General features: G+C 39.8%; 1 protein-coding gene across 1 annotated transcript in view; it reads left to right on the plus strand.

Annotated features, from left to right (window-relative positions):
- Window positions 1-20,823, plus strand: part of LOC147305913 (sterile alpha motif domain-containing protein 10-like) — a 63,584-nt gene extending 42,761 nt beyond the window's left edge. Inside the window, exons 3-5 of the mRNA XM_086277502.1 lie at window positions 3,620-3,788; window positions 10,788-10,928; window positions 19,729-20,823. Coding sequence (XP_086133628.1) covers window positions 3,620-3,788; window positions 10,788-10,928; window positions 19,729-19,751 — 333 coding nt within the window. The 3' untranslated portion in view covers window positions 19,752-20,823. The remainder of the gene's footprint in view (window positions 1-3,619; window positions 3,789-10,787; window positions 10,929-19,728) is intronic.

Genomic DNA, 20,823 nt, shown 5'->3' on the forward strand with positions numbered 1-20,823 from the left:
ATATATATATATATATATATATATATATATATATATATACATACATACATACACATATATACACACACACACACACACACTTACTTTCTGGCAACTACAAGGATCATAGGAAGGTGTGTGAAGAAGAAGAGGAAAAAAATAGAGAATGAAACAAAACGAGACATGCTTTCATGTAACTGAAAGACGACATTGACAGAATCATATTAATGCTGCGCTGACTGTATAATGAAGCACCGCTGTCAGGGAAAATTACCTTTGGAAAAAGATCCTACCAGTCACAAAAAGACACATCAACACCCATAGAAAATGTGGAATGTAATTACTCTCTCAATATGTGTTGCTGACAGATGGTTAAAATGCCACAAATGTACAAAATTAGAATAATAAAATCTGTTTGAAGCTATGTGCCAACAGAACATTTAGATGGATGGATGGATATATTTATTGATTTCACAAAGGGAATTATTAAATATCTAAATTTCAGTCACAAGGTGATGAAGTTTATTTATCCAGAAGAGCATCTGCTTACCCTTCTATGCCTGCAAGCTTTTAAACTGCTGATTTTTCTTTTGCCATTTGCACTCATGTGGACTTGATTTGTTTCGTACAATACAAAGTCATAACCCTGCTAAATTTTAAATGGACACTTAATAAGCTTCTTTCCATTACATGATGTTATTTGCACTCGCTGGGTGGTTTACTACCAGAACTGATTTTGTAGCAGTCGTTGGCATTAGAATGCATCATCCCAGCTGAGTTCACATTAATGAGAAAATCGTGCATGCTGCATATTTAAGTAAGCTAGAGCAATTACAGAGTGTTTATTTGAAAAAGCAATAAAAAAAACAATGTTTTAAATTGCATAATATAGTAACTCAACAAATTAAAGTGCAAACATACAGGGAGTGCAGAATTACTAGGCAAATGAGTATTTTGTCCACATCATCCTCTTCATGCATGTTGTCTTACTCCAAGCTGTATAGGCTCGAAAGCCTACTACCAATTAAGCATATTAGGTGATGTGCATCTCTGTAATGAGAAGAGGTGTGGTCTAATGACATCAACACCCTATATCAGGTGTGCAGAATTATTAGGCAACGTCCTTTTCTTTGGCAAAATGGGTCAAAAGAAAAGTCAAAAATAGTGAGCTATCTTGCAGAGGGATGCAGCAGTCTCAAAATTGCAAAGCTTCTGAAGCGTGATCATCGAACAATCAAGCGTTTCATTCAAAATAGTCAACAGGGTCGCAAGAAGCGTGTGGAAAAACCAAGGCGCAAAATAACTGCCCATGAACTGAGAAAAGTCAAGTGTGCAGCTGCCAAGATGCCACTTGCCACCAGTTTGGCCATATTTCAGAGCTGCAACATCACTGGAGTGCCCAAAAGCACAAGGTGTGCAATACTCAGAGACATGGCCAAGGTAAGAAAGGCTGAAAGACGACCACCACTGAACAAGACACACAAGCTGAAACGTCAAGACTGGGCCAAGAAATATCTCAAGACTGGTTTTTCTAAGGTTTTATGGACTGATGAAATGAGAGTGAGTCTTGATGGGCCAGATGGATGGGCCCGTGGCTGGATTGGTAAAGGGCAGAGAGCTCCAGTCCGACTCAGACGCCAGCAAGGTGGAGGTGGAGTACTGGTTTGGGCTGGTATCATCAAAGATGAGCTTGTGGGGCCTTTTCGGGTTGAGGATGGAGTCAAGCTCAACTCCCAGTCCTACTGCCAGTTTCTGGAAGACACCTTCTTCAAGCAGTGGTACAGGAAGAAGTCTGCATCCTTCAGGAAAAACATGATTTTCATGCAGGACAATGCTCCATCACACGCGTCCAAGTACTCCACAGAGTGGCTGGCAAGAAAGGGTATAAAAGAAGAAAAACTAATGACATGGCCACCTTGTTCACCTGATCTGAACCGCATTGAGAACCTGTGGTCCATCATCAAATGTGAGATTTACAAGGAGGGAAAACAGTACACCTCTCTGAACAGTGTCTGGGAGGCTGTGGTTGCTGCTGCACGCAATGTTGATGGTGAACAGATCAAAACACTGACAGAATCCATGGATGGCAGGCTTTTGAGTGTCCTTGCAAAGAAAGGTGGCTATATTGGTTGCTGATTTGTTTTTGTTTTGTTTTTGAATGTCAGAAATGTATATTTGTGAATGTGGAGATGTTATATTGGTTTCACTGGTAAAAATAAATAATTGAAATGGGTATATATTTGTTTTTTGTTAAGTTGCCTAATAATTATGCACAGTAATAGTCACCTGCACACACAGATATCCCCCTAAAATAGCTAAAACTAAAAACTACTTCCAAAAACATTCAGCTTTGATATTAATGAGTTTTTTGGGTTCATTGAGAACATGGTTGTTGTTCAATAATAAAATTGTTCAATAATAAAATTATTCCTCAAAAATACAACTTGCCTAATAATTCTGCACTCCCTGTAGACTCACTGGTGTCGTCTTACTGTCTGCTCACATACATGTGCGAAAGTGTGAAGCCACAGCTGGTTTTTAAAAAATGGAAAATTGGTGCAGCAATTTACATATAAACATGGGAAATACAGCATATTTTTGTAAAATTCAACTGAGCTGTGTTTTAGAGATGGCTGTAGATACTCATTGTTAAATCTGATATCATTCATACAATATGAACTACAAACTAGAGATTTTGATTCATCACACTATAAGCTATTGTCACTTATTTTTGTGTAATTTCACATACCCCAGCCTTTTCTCCCTGTTTCCCTTCCCTTCACTCTTCCACTGAGACTGAGGCTTCAGTGAAGAGTAGATGGATCAGCTGAAGGGCCAGATGTGTCCTGTGTCAGATCTTTAAAGGATTGTTTTCCTATTTCTTAAGGACATGACTGTCAGATACTGCTCATCTGCTGTAGTTTTTTTATGCCTGCCGCTTATTCTTTTGTTCTCCAGTTGTTCAGTTTTAAGGAAACACTGCACATCATGTAGATTCATAGATTCAACAAAAGAAATAGAAACTAATTTTATGTTTTTGTGGCAGACTGCAAGTAGGAACGTGATTTATAATTGGTTCCATTGTTAGCTGTCTGGTTTCTATATACATAACACTGGTCCATCCCTGGATTTTGTTGTGTTTTTGTGCTTAAATGATTCATAGGTTAGTGTTAAGTGTCATGCTGAAGAGTGATGTAGTGAGGACCTAAAGGCAAAGGTGGAAAGAGAGAGAGCACAAACAAAAAGCAAACTGTTTAAGTAGACTGGTAAGTCCATACCAATCTGACACAAAAAAAAATAAAACAAACACCCGACATAAATAGAAATTATGAGGAAAAAATTGCCAAACACAAGATGTAAGATTCACAAAATAAATACCAAATCACAGGCATAAAAACCTCATGTTCATGGCAGCTTAACATACAAACACAAATAACATTCCTCTAAAAATGGTCAAGCGCAAGGACTTGACTGAAAATGGGTGAAAAAGCAGCCAATCTACATAGGCAAAGTTTGAAAAAGCTTCAGAAATCCTGAGAACTACTTCTCAAAACCAGCAAAGTATAAAGAAATCCAAGACTTTTGCACACTATTGTACAATATGCACATTGACAAACTGCTTCCTGTGTGTGTTCTTCAGTTACGTCCAGGTGAAGCGTTCACTGTGTACCACACCAGTCCTACACTGTCCAGTCTGTCCAAACCAGTGGTGCTGTGGACTCAGCAGGATGTCTGCAAGTGGCTTAAAAAACACTGTCCACACAACTACCTGACCTATGTAGAGGCCTTCTCCCACCACGCCATCACAGGTACAGTGCACAACATGTGAATATGTAGCATCAGTTGTTACAGAACTTTATGCTGACTGGGATTGTTGTCTTTTATTTGCAGATAACGTCAATCACTATCCCTGCTAATAGTGTAAAGTGCACAAGATCTAGTCTTCTAGAGGGTGCTGTTTGTGTTAAACTTCTCATTGACCTCTGTTCCGTTCAATAAGCATAGTAGTGATGCTCATTTGGACTAAGGCATTGCAAACCAGAGCCATAAAAGGCTTAGTAAATCTCACACAAAGTTTTATTTTTAGGTTTGTGGTTCCACAGCTTAGCTTTCTCAACTGGAAACAGGTTTACACCCAAATCTCTGCAAAGGAGATTTAAAAGGCATACATGTGAGGTAACGAAAGGAGTGCAGCCTATTTTTGCAGAAGAAAGGCAAATCTGTGGAAAAAGTGCTGTGTTATCGTGTTTGAGTTCAAACAACACGCTCTCACACATTTATTTGTTAGTACTCCCACACAAATGCATGCGAGTGCTTAGATACACAAACCAAGGTAGTAACAGACATATGAGCATGTACGTGTTGACACATCCTCGTCCTTGACAGACCAGACGGTAGAGCAGTTTCTTTTTCAGAGTCTCATAGAGAACAGATTGCTGGTCTATGCTGCAGGGTCAGCCACCACTCACTTACATTTACACACACACACACACACACAGTGCATTGCATACACAGGCTTCAGGGTTAACAATGCTGCCACCATCATAGCTGCCGTAGCTCTGATCTGATCATTTCTATTTATGTATTCTCTAACAGAGAGCGTGAGATAGAGGCTTCAGCTCAATTATCCCTGTGTATTCACTTCAAGATGTCCAGCTGGATTTTATTTTGGCTCTGTTATTAGCTGATGTATTTTTCTTGTGCAAATGAGAGTTGAATATGTGTTTGTGTTGTGGATGCATTCGGTCAGCATAAAAAATAACCTCAGAAAAGACTACATACAAATTCTTTGCCTTTTTTGAAGGATGCTGATTCTCATCAGCAGCCATGAAATGGATTCTGTGTTTGTAAAGGAAAATATTTCTCTGAGCTGCTCTCAACCACTGGAAAAAAGCTATACCTGAGAAAAATCAGTGTAGCTTTCATAGTTTCTCCTGCAGTTTGAGTTGTGCATTTATCAGCACGTTTAATCTGTTTCTACTGTTTCTAGCAATAGTGAGTACACAGTATTTTGTCAGTTTTCTATATAATCTATATTCTGTAGACTACATGTGCAATTTGATTACCACGTAGTAATGAGAGTCAAACTTACGATCCCATTAATGAACAGTTTCAGGAACAGTTTGAATTGAGTACTAGAGCAGTTACAGGACAACAATAAATGCTAAAATGTGCTATAGATGTGTAAATAAGCTAATGCTAGCACTAGCTAGCTTGAATAGCTTTTTTGGAGAAAATAGTGGTTAGAGACCTCAGCAGAATCCAAATTATTGTGATGGTGTGCAATAAACTTTAAATCTTTTTGCCTTTGAAACTGCTGTTTCAAAGGCAGGGACCAAGTCTGCAACTGCTGGCAGTCAACTGACATCTTCAAAGCAGATTTAGTGCATCAAGACAGCAATAAAACGGTATTAAGATGGAATCAGTCTGCTATCAGTTTACAGTTAAAGTTGGAAATTGCATGCAATCTATTTGTGATAATGCTTTGATTAGCTGTGATAAATGACCAAAAACTGTGGTGTCTATTACAGAAATTCACATTAATTGCTTAGTCTGGCCAGAACCTCCCATATATAAAACAGAAAATAAAGACTTTCCCCCACAAATAGTGATATAGTTGCTACAGTACAGCAATTTAGCTGCAAAATAACATAGGCAACCTTGCTTTCATGTATGAATAACACCCGTCAACTATTGAGGTAAGTCTCCTATTGCAAAGAGAAGCATCGCAAACAAGTTGCACTTATAGGAGCAGGCTCTGATTGATTGCAATGTGTTGGTAAATTAGACAACAATTATTTGCAAAGCTTTGCCAATCTGTGTGGGAGTGATTATAGTTAGTCTGAGCCAGACTTTTGTTTGGAGTTTGCCTCTCTCCAGGTGACCTCTGCAATCACCTTGCAATTGAAAGTGGTCGCCCAGAGCCTGAGGGTGTTCCATGTTAAAATATAGGTGCGTGGTGGGGTACTTCCAATCAATTGTCGAATGCAAAAAGTATCAATTTTCATGGTCACAAGGAGGCTGTAGTCATATTTTTTACTCTAGTGTGCCTGAGCCATTAATAATGTGGACATGTAGATACCAAAAATGCTGAACAGTAGCCTACGTGTGAATGTTAAACAAGCCCTTGATGCACAGAATAGCCACACTCTAGAGCACACACTACTTAATTATCTGATTTACTCTTAATGGGAGTATAATTTGCAACGTGAATACTATTCTACATTCAATTAGAATAAAAACTCCAATCTGAAAACATAAACTTTGCAAAATATTTATCAAGATCATAAATCAAATGAGAAGTGGAGTCATTTTCTCAAAGTTTTCCGTACAGCAATTTTGCAGCTATTGGAGTCAGCCCCTGCAGGACAGTAGAAATACTACACGTTTAAGTAATGTCCTTCATGACTTAAATGGCTTCATCAAGCGGCAACTATACTATACTGCATGCTGCACTGCAAGTTAGAACTATGCTACCGTTCATATTAGACTAAAATAACCTCAACTCTTTTGCAAAATGAGAGGAAAACAGGGCAAATAAAACTCAAACAAGCAAAGTGTGAAAGCAAGCAAATTTCTTACTTAATGCTTTTAGAGTTGATCATGTTACATGATGTCTGTTTAAGTCAAGGATCTGAATACTTCCTCCATCAGACAGCTGTTGTTTGCAGAAGTAAATAATAGATGTGATTACACTCGATTCTAGCAGATGTGCATGTGAGTTAGTGGCAGAAAACCATTTTTGCATTGCATTAAAAAGTTGATGTGATAGATGAGATGAGTCAGACTGAGGAACAGATGAGTCACACATTCAGACCAGTTCTTTCAGTTTTGTGCACTGTCTCCTCAACATTTTGATAAGTATTTCGTAAGTACTGTACAATAGGCCAAGAGGTGTGAAGCTGATAAATTGGCACTTGCTATCCAAATCTCATGTACTGTTACTTTCTCATAACATGGCTGTATACTTCACAGACTGAAGTTTGAACACACAGAAAGCTAGACCACCTCTATATGAGGTTTTAACTAGATTGCCCCTGAAGTTGCTCCTATATTTATTTCTTATGTTAATATTCTTAGTATAATATTTTATACCAAGTATGATTAACAGATATATTCAATAGATTAGTAATATAGACAGACCACAAAGTATGTAGCCAATAAAGCAAAAGTTAAATAGTTTAAATTGTTGGTCAGTTTGATCACAGATTTAAACTAAAGGTTGCCCTTTTATAAGGAAGTCGTCCCCCCCCATGCACACACACCTTGGATTGCTTTTCAGACTGTTTTAAGAGTCATTATTGTTCCAGCCAAGGCAGAACTGCTTCCCATTTGCCCAGAGACATTGTTAATAAGCAATTTATTTTGAAGCCAAATTGAGAGAGGCGATCTCTATTGAAACAGCTTTTGTTTTTGTGTCTCTTTTCTGCCTTTGACAGCATACTTTCCCTATCTGCAGGCAATTATTAGGAGCTGTATTAAGTCTGTCTGAGGGGAATTGATTTGAGCTCCATTCATCTGCTTTGTCTCATTTGTACACATGCACACACAGACATTCACAGAGCAAGGGCAGTAGTTTTTTTTTTTCTAGGACACACTGGTCCTGCTTTTGGCAAGCGCACATGAGAGGGCTTTTGTGGGGATTGGGTAAAGAGGCCGACGAATGTGTACGAGCAGACAGAAGTGTGTGTGTGTGTGTGTGTGTGTGTGTGTGTGTGTGTGTGTGTGTGTGTGTGTGTGTGTGTGTGTGTGTGTGTGTGTGTAAGTAAAAGAAAGAAATACTGATATACCACACAAAATAAATGGAAAATTATTGTTGTATCCTCGAGGTAGTTGTGCTCATACAAATTGGGTAATTCGACTCTGCGTGCTCGAAACAGGGAGCACCTGGACTCGGAGGAGAAGCAAATAATCTCCCTTTAAACAAAAAGTGCATAGACACACATGCACAGCAAACACACACGATCCATTCAACCATTATAAAAGCTAACTGGTTTGTCATGGCCTTTCCTCCAAGGGAGAGCAGCCATACCCACAGAAGAGGGAACTATTGTCTATATTGTTGGAGCCCATCTGGTAGTAAGGAAAAGACAGGCTGACAGTTCTGTCCTCATTTGGCTTGGCTAGTTCCATTGAGAGCAGTATATCGTATATCAGAGAGCTGGGAAGTGTACAAAACACACACTGCTGCTATCTTATATTATATTCAGCTGTCTGTTTGTGACAAAGTGGGTGAGAAGACCATTTGTCTACATTCTTAGTTAACATTCTTGTTTTGATTTAACCATATTTCACATGTAATCTGCAATAGGCAAACATCTACTATCCCGGGTTTGTTTATGTTCTGCACTTTTACAGATTATATAATATAACATCTTGGTTTAAATCAATTCATGCAAGTTTGTTAAGTTAACATGTTATTTATTTCAACTGTTAATTTGTATTGTTTGAACTTACCTTTACCTACCTGTCTTCCAGAAGCAAAAGGAGGAAATGTAGTTCTACTTCCTGCTTTATACCTTCTGGGTTCATCTGAGGTCACAGGAAGAGACCAAGGGCAGGAGGGGAAGAATTCTTATAATTTAATAAAGTTGATTTTAAAGGGTTTATAAAGAAATAGATTTAATGTTGTGATATGTATTGATTACACCAGAGTTTATGTTGCCAGTCAAGAGGAGTAGTAGAGGATGAATATAATCATGTTCATCTCACCTACCTACTGAATGGAATAGTCCAGAGGAGAAAGTGTTTGATTAAGGGGACTATTTAAGCAGACGAACTCAGGTGTTTCAGAAGAAGGGTTCAGGTCAGTGTAGCTGTGTGCAGTTTGACCTTAATTTCCGTTGATTTAAGTTCAGTTATGTTTATTTGAATTGAGTTTATTATAGAGTTGAGTTTCTTATTTGTTTCTTTGTAAATATTCTTGGGCCACAGAATGGTGAATAAATCACTTGCTACACTGGACAGCATCAGTCTCCTGCACTTCTTTGACCGCTTAAGTCGAGTCCTACCACACTGTTATATAAAGTATCAATTGGCTTTAAAAGAGCATTTTTGCTGAGATAGTTCCTCACTGTTTTGCATTGTTCTAGTCTGAAATTGTATTTCAGTTTACCTCAAGAGGAAACATACCACACTCACATACCACACTCACACACACATACGTCCATAGTAGAGTATAAAAATAAGACTGGAACCAAAAGAGTAGCAGCTTTTATTTGTGAGAGTGTACTAAACGGCAAATGAGTCAGCTGAGTCATGCAGCCAAAAACATGGAAATCTGTCAAGATGCCCATGCTACACGAGCTGATGGAAACAAAAGGTTTCCTTTAGCTAAATATAGAGCTGTTGGACTCATTTGGAAAAATTACACAATCCCAGATCAGTGCTTTTATACTGGTTTTAGGTTAGATGAAGGGTTTTTGCTGTATAACTTATCTGAATTGCTGTGATTAAGATGTTAAAGAAGAATATGGTTTGGGGCATGTTACATTTTTCTTAACAGATGGTTTTAGAGGCACTCAGGCCGGGCCTGGGTCACAACAGACCTATTTCAGTGTAATGTAGCACACCATCAAATCTCTTCTCCAACATAGAGTCTGTGTTATAAAATATGACTACAGAGTCCTTTAAGGGTATTTATATTTTATGGGCTAAGAAAAAAGACAGAGGGCATGTGGGTCTAATTCTCTATCCATTTTCCCTCTTTTGATTTTATTTGCTTTTATTGTGTTCCCTTCTTTCTCCTCTGCTTTTGCACTCGTCCTACAGATTTGCTCACTGATTACTGTGGGTACATAAAGGAAAAAATTGAGGCTCAGTGTAAGTGTGACAGCAAAAGAAACAGAAAGGAAATGTGAAAGGTGTTTACAAGCTATGAAATACACACTGGTTGTACATGCAATATATAACCTGTGTGACTTTTCTTCTCCAGAACATACTTATGATGCAGGTATAGAAAAATGAAAAAAAACAAAGGTACAGAAGATATGTGCAGGGCAATGAAATGGAAATGAATAGAGTGATATAGAGAGCTGCATGAGTAATGAGTCAAATTATGATTTGGGCGTCGTACAGAGCTGCTGCAGGTATGATGGATTCCTCTTCTTTCTGCGCCTGCGAAGGACGTAGCTCTCCTACTCTCAGTAAGCTCTCTGTGTGCTGCACCTCCACACATACAAGTGTTTGATATTGTGTCTGTGTTCATGGGAGTGTGGCTTGGTTGTAAAAGCTGTTTACTGTGGGTAATGGTATGTTAAATGTGAGTGTCCCCAGGGTTAACTGCCAAACTGTAGTAAAACTTAACCATAGAAAGAGTCTGCCTGTGTGAGCCAGCCTTTTTACTGTTAGCCACCAGGTGGCTGAAGTGCTGACCAGGAAAAGAAAAAACATTTCTAATTTATGTACATAAGAATGTGCATTTCATTTGCCTTTTCTTTTTTGAGATTGGGAGAAAATTCACATTGGAAACATGTGGAACCCACAGATTTCTATCAAATGTATATTTTTCTTATTTTATTTATGTCAGCAACAACACTGCAACATTTAATAGATGCTTTATAACACTCACACGCACAAAGAGATGGGTCCTGATATGTTCTTGCAGCTACATTACTGTTACATTTTATCAAATGTAAATGTAGTAGTTAAATGTGTCAGTATTTTCCCATAGGGTTATATGAAACAATATTTCATTTACAAGGGCTAAATCAAAATTTTAAGCTGATAACACTGAAATATCTATTTTATGGCTACTTTCTGAATTAGTGGAGAAAACTATCCTGACGTTTCCCTTCTGTTCCTTGCAGGACGGGCATTGCTGCGTTTAAATGGGGAGAAGTTGGAGAGGATGGGCATTGTCCAGGAGACACTAAGGCAGGAGGTCCTCCAACAGGTCCTCCAGCTGCAGGTCAGAGAAGAGGTCCGCAACCTGCAGCTCCTTAGTAGAAGTAAGATCTCAAGATTTTGTGAGCGAATAACCACGCTGCTGTGCACTTCTGTTTTGTGCCTGTAATTGTGTGCTGGTGTATTGATGTGAGAGAGGGAACAATAACAAGAGACAGGGGAAGAGCAGTTGGGCTTGGTTAAATTGGGAGGTGGCAGCGTGAGACCATTGATGCCTGCTGTGACATACGTGGAGTTGGGCATTCAAGTGCAATTGTTTGTGGCTGTGTGGTTTTATTGAAGGGAGCCCTTGATTTGCTGCACTGCCTCTGAATGGTGACTTCGGTAAATTCTTTTATTTTCCAGCCATCAATAAACTTGCTCAGGCAGGCACTGCTGACCTGGATTCAGACGTTGATGTGGTTTGTGTCTTAAAAGGAGTGTTTTTCTTTTTATCTGCTGCGGTGATTGTTTTCTGTGCGCATTGAGGACTGGGTGGCATCAAAGGGAAACACGTGCACAGGCTCCTTTCTCTGTATGAGCACGATTATATGGTTATTTAAAGCTTCCAACATTTTCAGTACATTTTATATTCCAACTTTAGCAGAATTACCTCATCCAATAGGCCAAATGTAATGATGATAAGTGCCATAGTTTTTCTTGGTGTAAGAGTTTGTATTCAAAGCCAAATGCGGGGCACCTTCACTCAGTTTAAACACTATAATCTTCAAGATCATGACCTATATCAAGAAGCAGCAACATCCTAGCTGAGCACATACCTTGAATAAAAGGGATTCTGCAACATTTAAGGGGAATTGCAAGAAGCTTACAGCCTTAGTCGTTTCTAGATTGTTCAAGCTTAAAACAAAAAATGTCTCGAGGTTTCAGATTATCCTGAAGAACAAAGCTTTTTCTGCAAAATTCAAGAAAAAAAAAAAGCCCAGTCTCCCTTAACATGAGTGTTTTTGTCTAAAATTGATTATTTTGTTAAATCAGGCTGAGCAGTGAAGTTGTTTTTGTCATCAAGTGATCATCATCAACTGATGGCACAAGGGCTCTTATAATCACCAGTTAGATACAAACAAGTAAATGAAACACTCCTTGTACTTTGACAAGCTCTCCACTTTCAGTATCTGATCATGCATGCTGCTGAAGTTACTGTTTGGTTTTCTGCATATTCCTACTTGCTGCAGACCACTTTGGGGTAAGTGTGGGGAAAATATGTTTATGTGAATTTTAATTTTTCAGTGGCCCATACATAAAGCTGTGTACAGAGCCAGAGAGACGGAAGAGCTACACATCTGGGGCTACAGCACGAAGCTGTACAAAAATCCTGCATGGTTGTGCACTGTTGTCAAGGCATGGACAAGTTTGCCAGTTAAACATCTACAACAAACTAACAACAATAAAGATAAATCATCTTCAGTTTGAGATATAGGGAAGCAGTGAAGAGAGTTTATGTGGTTTAAAATATTATCATGTGATAGTTTGAATTTACATTCAGTAATGAAAACACTGGAGTTGTAGTTCTCTATTAATAAAAATGAATTCTTTAGAGCTTAGAAGCAAAGGTTGTGCCTGAAAGAGCAATAATGTAGATATATTCGGGGTGAGAGGTTGGGGTTGCAGAAAATGTTTGAGAGTTGCTGAATTAAGAATTGTAATTGGTATAAAACCCCTACAGTAATTAATGAATAACAAGAAACAGCACACAGGACTGAATTGGGTGACTACTAAAGACTAAATTCTAATTTGTTTCAGTAAAAGGCGCTGCACTTTCTTTGAAGTGGTAATTATACAAAATCAGTCTCAGGTTAGCACTCAGTACTGTTTGACACGGATGGACCACTCCCTCTCATCTTTTTGCCTCATTCACTTCACTTACAGATAAAGAATGTAAAAGTGCATTTGATGGCATGCGTGCCAACCAAGCATGCTGTATTAAATTAAGCTGAATTAAACTGAGACATGTGATGCAACTTACTGGTAGGCAGAATTGCTTTTGGAAACTTCTATTAACTGGAAAATGCATTGCAATGCAAATGTAATTTCCCAGTTCAGCAGCCTCTGACTTTAAGCTATAAGGCCAAGCTAATTTGGTGCACTCATAAAACACCTGAGTTTCACAGGGTTGCAGGGTATTCAAAGGTGATAAAGGCAGGTCGAGGTGTGAACCCTTGGAAGAAGCGATAATGGGGATGTTTCAGTGGCTGAAATGAAATGAGAAGTGTTATGAGGTGGTGTGATGTGATGAGGTGCTGATGAGGTGCTCATCTCAGGAAAAGGTGAAGGTCTGGACTGAAACTGGTTTAGTGTAAGATAACAATCTTGTCATTTTCTAAAAAACAAGTTAATGTTGCAATCAACTTCATGTAACCAGTGTCAAAGTCATCCACAATTTTATTGTCAGAACTTCTCAGAAGTAGAGGAGGAAGAGACACAGCTGTTTTCTAGCCTAAAGTCAAACGTCGCAGTTTATTGTCAGTGCCTCAGCCAACTTGTATCTTAACCATTCCAGTAACATGGCTGTAGAAATAAGACACCAATGGCTGTCACTTACCTGACCATTTTCATCCAAACCACTGATCCCACTGCTTTTGTATGATTTTGGTGTGCCTGTAGCTCAGGTGGTAGAGCATGTCACCTACAAATCAGAAGACTGGTCATTCGATCGCGGGGCTGCTCCAGTCTGCATGCCAAAAATCCTCGGGCAAGACACTAACCAGGTTGCTCTCCAATGCATCCATCAGAGTGTGAATGTTAGACACAAAGTGCTTGTATGAATGAGTGTGACTAGGTGAATGAGGCATGTTGTTTAAAGCATTTTGAGTGTTCAGGTAGAGTAGAGAGGCACTACATAAGAACCAGTCCATTTACCATTTGCCATAAAGCTTCATAGAGACATTTATGGCCCGCAGATTATCCTCTTATTTCCAAAAGTTCCAAAACTCTTCCTTTAGCCCTACCAAAAAAATATATATTTCAATTTTTTAGTAAAATATATTTCTGATGGAATTAAGTTTCTGTGGATCAGTCACCAGGTGGGGCTGGGTTAAGACGGAAAAAATATGCTGATGTGAGGAGAAAAGGGAATGAGGCTGACGTTTTGGCTTGTGAGTCAGATGTGGAGAAGGATGCTGATGGTGAAACGGAAGATAGAGAGAAAGAAAGAAAGAAGCAGACTCACTCAGTGGTTAATGCATATTAGGATTTAGACTTGTTCATCTTTGCTCACTCCACACACACTTCTAACTATTCTCCCTGAATGATTCGCCCAATACACTTTCAATTCTGGGGTGATTTAGCAGAGCCGTCATACCAGCTGTCAGGTCTGATTCATCTCCAGTGGATTTACCAAAAATTAAATATTGATCTCACAATAACTTTAAAAAAAAAAGGGGGGGTGAAAATACAGATGCAGCAGTAAAGCTGAATCTGATGGGAGCTTGTCTCTGATCTGAGCCGCGATAGCACACTTTAACGCAACCCTTACAAGGCCCTCACATTATTGATGTCAGGATTGTAGAAGGCTCTGTTCAGTAATTCTTAAGCTTTTACAAGCAGTGCAGACTTTCTCTGTCTCTCTCCAATTCATTAAAAAAGCTGAAACAGAGCTGTGATACAAAATTAAAGGGACAAATTATAGAAAAGAGCACCTAAACACCTGGAGGGTATGATTTGAATATGGAGAGGTGAAAAAGACAAGACTAGTGTGCCATAAAAAGGAGGACAGAGAGCTGAGACTGGAGGTGAAGTGTTTAACAGAGAAAAATACTGGAACTGAAATGAACAGATCACAGAGATAAAGAAATGAGACAGGTGAAGAGGTTAATAAAGGGACATTGATACTTGATCTGATTTCACTTTTATTCTCTGACTACGGGGCCCTACTTTTCTGCTTCTTGTTAATCTGCGTAAAGCAGGCTCAGTTGCTTAAAGCAATGTAATAACATTTCACACTCAGCCAAGAATGAGATTACTTTGGCTGCAAATTATGGTTGAAAATGCTCTTCTGCATGCGATACCCAGTGAAAAACAAAACTCTTGTCTGTGGATAAAAGGGAAGTTTGTCTGTTATTTGATGTCCATAAAAATTGTGGAAAGATTTTTTTTAAGATGTTCCCCATCTGTAAATTTTGATTATTAAATTAAAACATTTCATGATATTTCCATGCCCTGAGAAAATAGCAAAATAAAACTGGAGGTGCAGAAATGTAAAAAATAGACTAAAACACTAGATGGGATGGTTGGAGGGGGATGTTTTGGCCTCCACTGCACCAGCTGCGAATGTTCATTTTTAAGATGTCTTTCACAAGTCACCCAACTTCATGAAAGCCCGTGACTAAACTGCTACTCTGCCCTTTAAAGGTTGGCTGTGGTGACTTCGATGGTTAGGTATTTTTGGTTTCTGTAATAGCAGCCCTTCCTGTGAGCCTCGGAAGAACACATAATCTCTTAAAGTCCTCACAAGCCTTTTCTTTCCTCCCTAAACTCCTGATATTCACTTCTAAAGACTTTGCTAGATTTTTCTCATTGGCTTCTTTTTTCTTTCCTTCTACCATATAAAACATGAATGGAAACAACATAAATAAAACTGATGTTTTAGAAAACACACAGTTCATTTTCAGTCATTGCTGCAGATCCATGTAATGGATCTTGTCTTACTTACTGACCACTCAAAGCACTTTACAACTCACCTGCCTCACAGCCATAATCGATTAAGAATCACCAATTAACCTATAATTCGGGTCTTTTGATTCTAGGCTGAAGGCGGTGTACCTTGAAGAAATCTATCCTAATCAGAGAGAAAGCAAGAAAAGTCCACAAAGAAAGGCCCAAGCAGGGCAAGAGATTCAAACTAGGAACCTTAAGCAGCCTATCACTGTGCTTTAAAAATACATAACTTGTTTGGGACACTAAAAAGCCCAAGGTAAACTCTTAAGGCATACATATATATTCATGTTTGAGAAAAAAAGAACCCATCCATCCATCTTCATCCGCTTTGTCCGGGGCCAGGTCGCGGGGGCAGCAGCCTAAGCAAAGAGGCCCAGACCTCCCTCTCCCCAGCCACCTCCTCCAGCTTATCCGGGGGAATACCAAGGCGTTCCCAGGCCAGCCGAGAGATCAAAGTCAAAGTCAAAGTCAACTTTATTTGAGATATAATCTCTCCAGCGTGTCCTGGGTCTGCCCCGGGGCCTCCTCCCGGTGGGACATGCCTGGAACACCTCACCCAGGAGGTGCCCAGGGGGCATCCTTGTCAGATGCCCGAACCACCTCAGCTGGCTCCTTTCGATGTGGAGCAGCAGCTGCTCTACTCTGAGCCCCTCCCGGATGACCGAACTTCTCACCCTATCTCTAAGGGAGAGGCCAGCCACCCTTCGGAGGAAGCTCATTTCTGCCGCTTGTATCCGCGATCTCGTTCTTTCGGTCACTACCCACAGCTCGTGGCCATAGGTGAGGGTAGGGACGTAGATCGACCGGTAAATTGAGAGCTTCGCTTTTACACTCAGCTCCCTCTTCACCACGACGGACCGGTGCAGCGTCCGCATTACTGCAGCTGCAGCCCCAATCCGTCTGTCGATCTCCGGCTCCCTTCTCCCATCACTCGCGAACAAGACCCCGAGATACTTGAACTCCTCCACTTGGGGCAGGAACTCATCCCCGACCCGGAGTGGGGACTCCACCCTTTTCCGGCTGAGAAAAAAAGAACCCTACATCAATTGGCATGTTTTCAGTTATTCTTTTGATATATGGGCATTTTTGATAACATGACATGAAATTTTTTGCTTTGCAATAGCTCATTTTGCCTCCTTCACCTAATAAGATGTGTTCATGCAGTCCAAGAGTCTTGTTGCTTCTGGTTCCCCTCCAGTGCTCTTTTGAAATTGGCCAAGTTTCTCTCAGAGGGGATGTTTGGTTTCCAAGTGCCTCTTTGCCTTATTTGGCACCATGTTCATATTAGACGATTTCTCCTGACAGATGACACGCTGAGGCTGAGGGCTGCTGACATCCGCGGTCTAGCAGAAGTCATAAGAAAGGGGGATTTTAAGATCATTCCTGATAGCTTCTTCTCCCTGTTTTCAGGGGGTCTGTGGTCACATTGTTGGTAGATGTGTTTGGTTCATGCAAGAAAATGATTCATGTTCCCCTATCTGAAATCTTGTTACGCTCTTTGCTAAACCAGGGTTTAATGTGTTACGCTATGATAATTCCTACCCTCCAGAAACAACATGAAATGACTTAGTTCAGTTTCACAGAAACCTCTTAAAAAACAGGGAATAGAATTTGCATCTGAATTGGAAAAAGGGGGCCTACAGCTATCAGATATTGGATATGTTTTATTTCGTTTTATGGCATGTAAATAATAGTCAAGTAATTGTCAGTGATGAGTAATGATCAGTCAAATGAACAATAAGGGAATTGATAGTAATCTTTTGCATATAAAATACCAATCATCTATCTAACCCATCCAACCATACAGAGGCTGATTCCAGTGAGATAAATGTGTTCTGATAGTCAGGGTCCATTTCATGGTTAAAAACAAAGTCCAGCTCACAATGATGTGACTCTTGGAGCATAACCCACCTCACTCCTTTACATATTGTTTAATATTAGACTGAAAAACTTTTGGAATTCACTGTTATAAACTTTTTATCCACTTTTTAAGTCTGCAGACAGTAAGCGTTTGAAATGCAAAACATTTGAAAGAATGTAGATTTACATCCCAGCATCAAAGCTAAATGCAAATTTATACATGAGCGCATCCGTCCTGGCAGTACTATGCAGCATACAATACTGCTCTTCATGTATACAACCCTGCTACTGTTGGGAATGGTGCGGTGCCTTATCTTTTTTTGTGTGTGTGGATCTTTTATTTGTACTTTTACACACTACATTTCAAGTGTTCTCGGTAGAATTGGTTGCTTTACTTTAGTCAGCAAGTGAAAGGTAAGGTTGATGTCTTTCAAAGCCCAGAGCCACAGCTCTCTTAGGGCAACGTAAACCATGCAGGGGTTGTAACATCTTGAATGCTTTGGGAGAGAGGATTCACATCAGAGCCCAGTGGGAGATCCACCTTCCCTCTTCCTCTTAGCCACTGGTTGCGAATAATATCTTTATAACATACTGTCAGAACCCCCCCCCCCCCCCCCTTCTTCTTCAACATATCAATTTTTCATCAGTCATTCTGTGCATTTGTATGCAGCCATCTGCCATATTTTAGACTCTTTCCAGTAATTATCTAAAACTGATGAAGTTGCAATTAACCTCTACAAAACACCAGACACCACCCACCCCCAAATGCAAAAAGAAACCCTGTCAATAGCACTTTGGCTGCCTTACGAGACTGCCTTGGTAACCTTTTTGCTCTGAATCGATTCTGTGTGTTGCCCATCCTTGCACAGCTTTACTCGGAGCTCCCTATGGTGCCCGCCAGCTTAATTAGAATATGAATGAAACTCTGAGTGTGACAGACAGAGAAGAAGGAGGAACATGTCATTTCTCCTCAGAACAAATTTTGCTCAGTTGCGTTTCACCCCCATCCCTCCCGTCTTCCCACCCACCTCCCCTCCTCTGCTTCATCTAGGCTCTGACGACTCCATAGGGAGCTCATTTAAAAGAATTTCTATCACAGAAACTGTTTTCTCTTTGTCTGTGCAAGCCTCAAGTCATATCAGCGCCTCTCTGTCCTGTCTGCTTTTCCATTCTGTCCCTCTGTTGTTTCCTGGTCGAGGTTTACTACGGTTCTACGTTACATCTGTCTGTGTTGGCTGCAAATCTACAGACAGGTATTGTCTCTTCCTTGGCAATCAGAAAAGGAGGGCTTGGAGCTGAAATGCCAACAGTCTGGGAAAGAAAAGTCTGCCGTTCTGCTGACACTGGTGTCATTTTAGGATGCAACAAACTGGCTAGTTGTCAGGGAAACCACCTGGTTGAATCTGTTGTTTGAAAAGACCCAAGAATAGATAATTAGAGAAAAAAAAAAGGTTTGCTAATTAAATCCCTTTTTTGTAAAGCTTTGTAGCCTTTTCTACCTCCAATTATTAATAATTTATTCATCTCCATTTTATTGTCTTTTTCACTACTTAGTACCATTATTCTACTTCTTAGTCAGTCTGCCAGTGCTTGTCCAAATGACTGTTTGTTTTGGAGACTGTTGCTCTGTGACTGAGTGCAGAGTATTACATCAACAGAGATTAATCACAAAAGTTTCACACTAGTGTAAATGTGGTTGTATATTGTACTCGGAACAACAAGCATGAATTTTATTCTGTTGTTCGGTGGTTGTCTTTTTCCCCCACTTCTTTAGTTGAACCTATGAAAAATGCAAACAACAACACAGTTTGATAGCCATGAAATAGTAGTTTTACACCAACATGGTGATTCCCAAAGAGGTATTAGTCAAGTTTAGAGCATGCTGTATCTCTATACGTTGTGCAGTCCCCCCCCAAGAAAAAAAAAAAACCTGAGGAGACTGAACCAGGCCTGAAGACTATCCACTGCCGATGAATAGTATCTTGGTGGGGGGGGAATCTGACACAGGATTATAGAGATGTGTCTGGTCCTTCCATTTATCCATCTACAGTTCACCAAAACCACAATGAAAGGTTGCTGACAATAAGGCATCCTTACTGAGACAAATGCTTGGATATTAGAGAGACTCTTAGATACATCTGTGCTCTCAGGACAGCACAGACTTGCACTGAGTGCATACAGAACAAGCATACCAAGAGAGAAATGTGTATTAACTATTTACTGAGGTCACAAAGGAGTATGATGTAAGAACAAACTAGTGCTGCACTTTCAACCTCTTTTGCATGTGAATCCTATTTATGTATTCCCCTCTCTTCTCTCCCCTCTCTGCAGCCTCCTTTGGAAATTTCTCTTAGCTCATCCCTGGATCCATTTAGTGGCCCTTTCCCTCATCCCTTGTCACAATACGTCTCTAGGAGCCATGGAAGAGCTGCTGTCTTCAAATATGTGAGCGGAGAATCAACGAGTGAAAGGGGAGAGGACGAGCCTATAGACTACATGCCAACCAGTCTGGAGGATTCTCATTCAACACGGCCAATCGGGTTTACAGACACTGAGACAGAGACAAAAACCCCGCTCTAGGCAGGGTTACCCCCTGTAACATACGATAAGATGATAAGATGAAAAGATGAAAGATTAACAATCTTTGTGATGATGTTTGCCTGGCGCGGGTATATCTTCGGTCATAGCAAATCTCCTTTTGGTTTCCTTTCTCAGCTGGAATGCACTGATTGAGTCATTTCAGCAGTAGCTATTGAAATTATATGTATTTGACATAAGTAGCGGTTATTGAATGAATTATTTTTTGACATGGTTTCACTTAGTTTGTAATAAGCATTTGGCCCAGTGGCAAAGGAAATGTGGATGTAACCATAGATTTATAGGCAGAGCTACAATTTAGACAATGGAACCTTACATTTAATCTTTATCTCCCTGTAAAGTAACAACCATGAGCGTATTCAAAGGTAATTAGAGCTTTTGTTAAAAGCATTTGACTAATGCCAGTTTAATCAACCCCTCACCCACGTGTCACACTGCATTTTCCTCTCAGGACATCGGTGTCAGAATTTGCAGGCTTGGAAGATGAACATTAACACTTCAGGCTGAATGTCATTCCCACAATAAAATTTTTGTATTGTGACTAATCTGCAGTATTTCAGTGAGAATTTAGAAATATATATTATAGGGTGTGAGCATTGTAGAGTAACATACACTTTAATGTGTGTATACTGTAACAGTTCTTTGGTCTTTTATTAATGAAATGGATCCAAGGGGCTCACAGAGTTAATGAGATTATAATTGCTTGATAAAGCAATAATGCTAGTGCTAAAGGTGAAGAAGATGCACATCTGTAGAGATGGGATGCACCGTGTGAGTGTCTGCTGACGGAAATAAACACCTTGCCCTCTACAGTGGCAGTACTTGCAA

Source organism: Aulonocara sp. 'chitande type north' Nkhata Bay, linkage group LG20 (assembly GCF_057382095.1).
Source record: "Aulonocara sp. 'chitande type north' Nkhata Bay isolate Kocher_YH1m ecotype deep benthic linkage group LG20, A_spYH_male_GT1.1, whole genome shotgun sequence".
Taxonomy (NCBI): domain Eukaryota; kingdom Metazoa; phylum Chordata; class Actinopteri; order Cichliformes; family Cichlidae; genus Aulonocara; species Aulonocara sp. 'chitande type north' Nkhata Bay.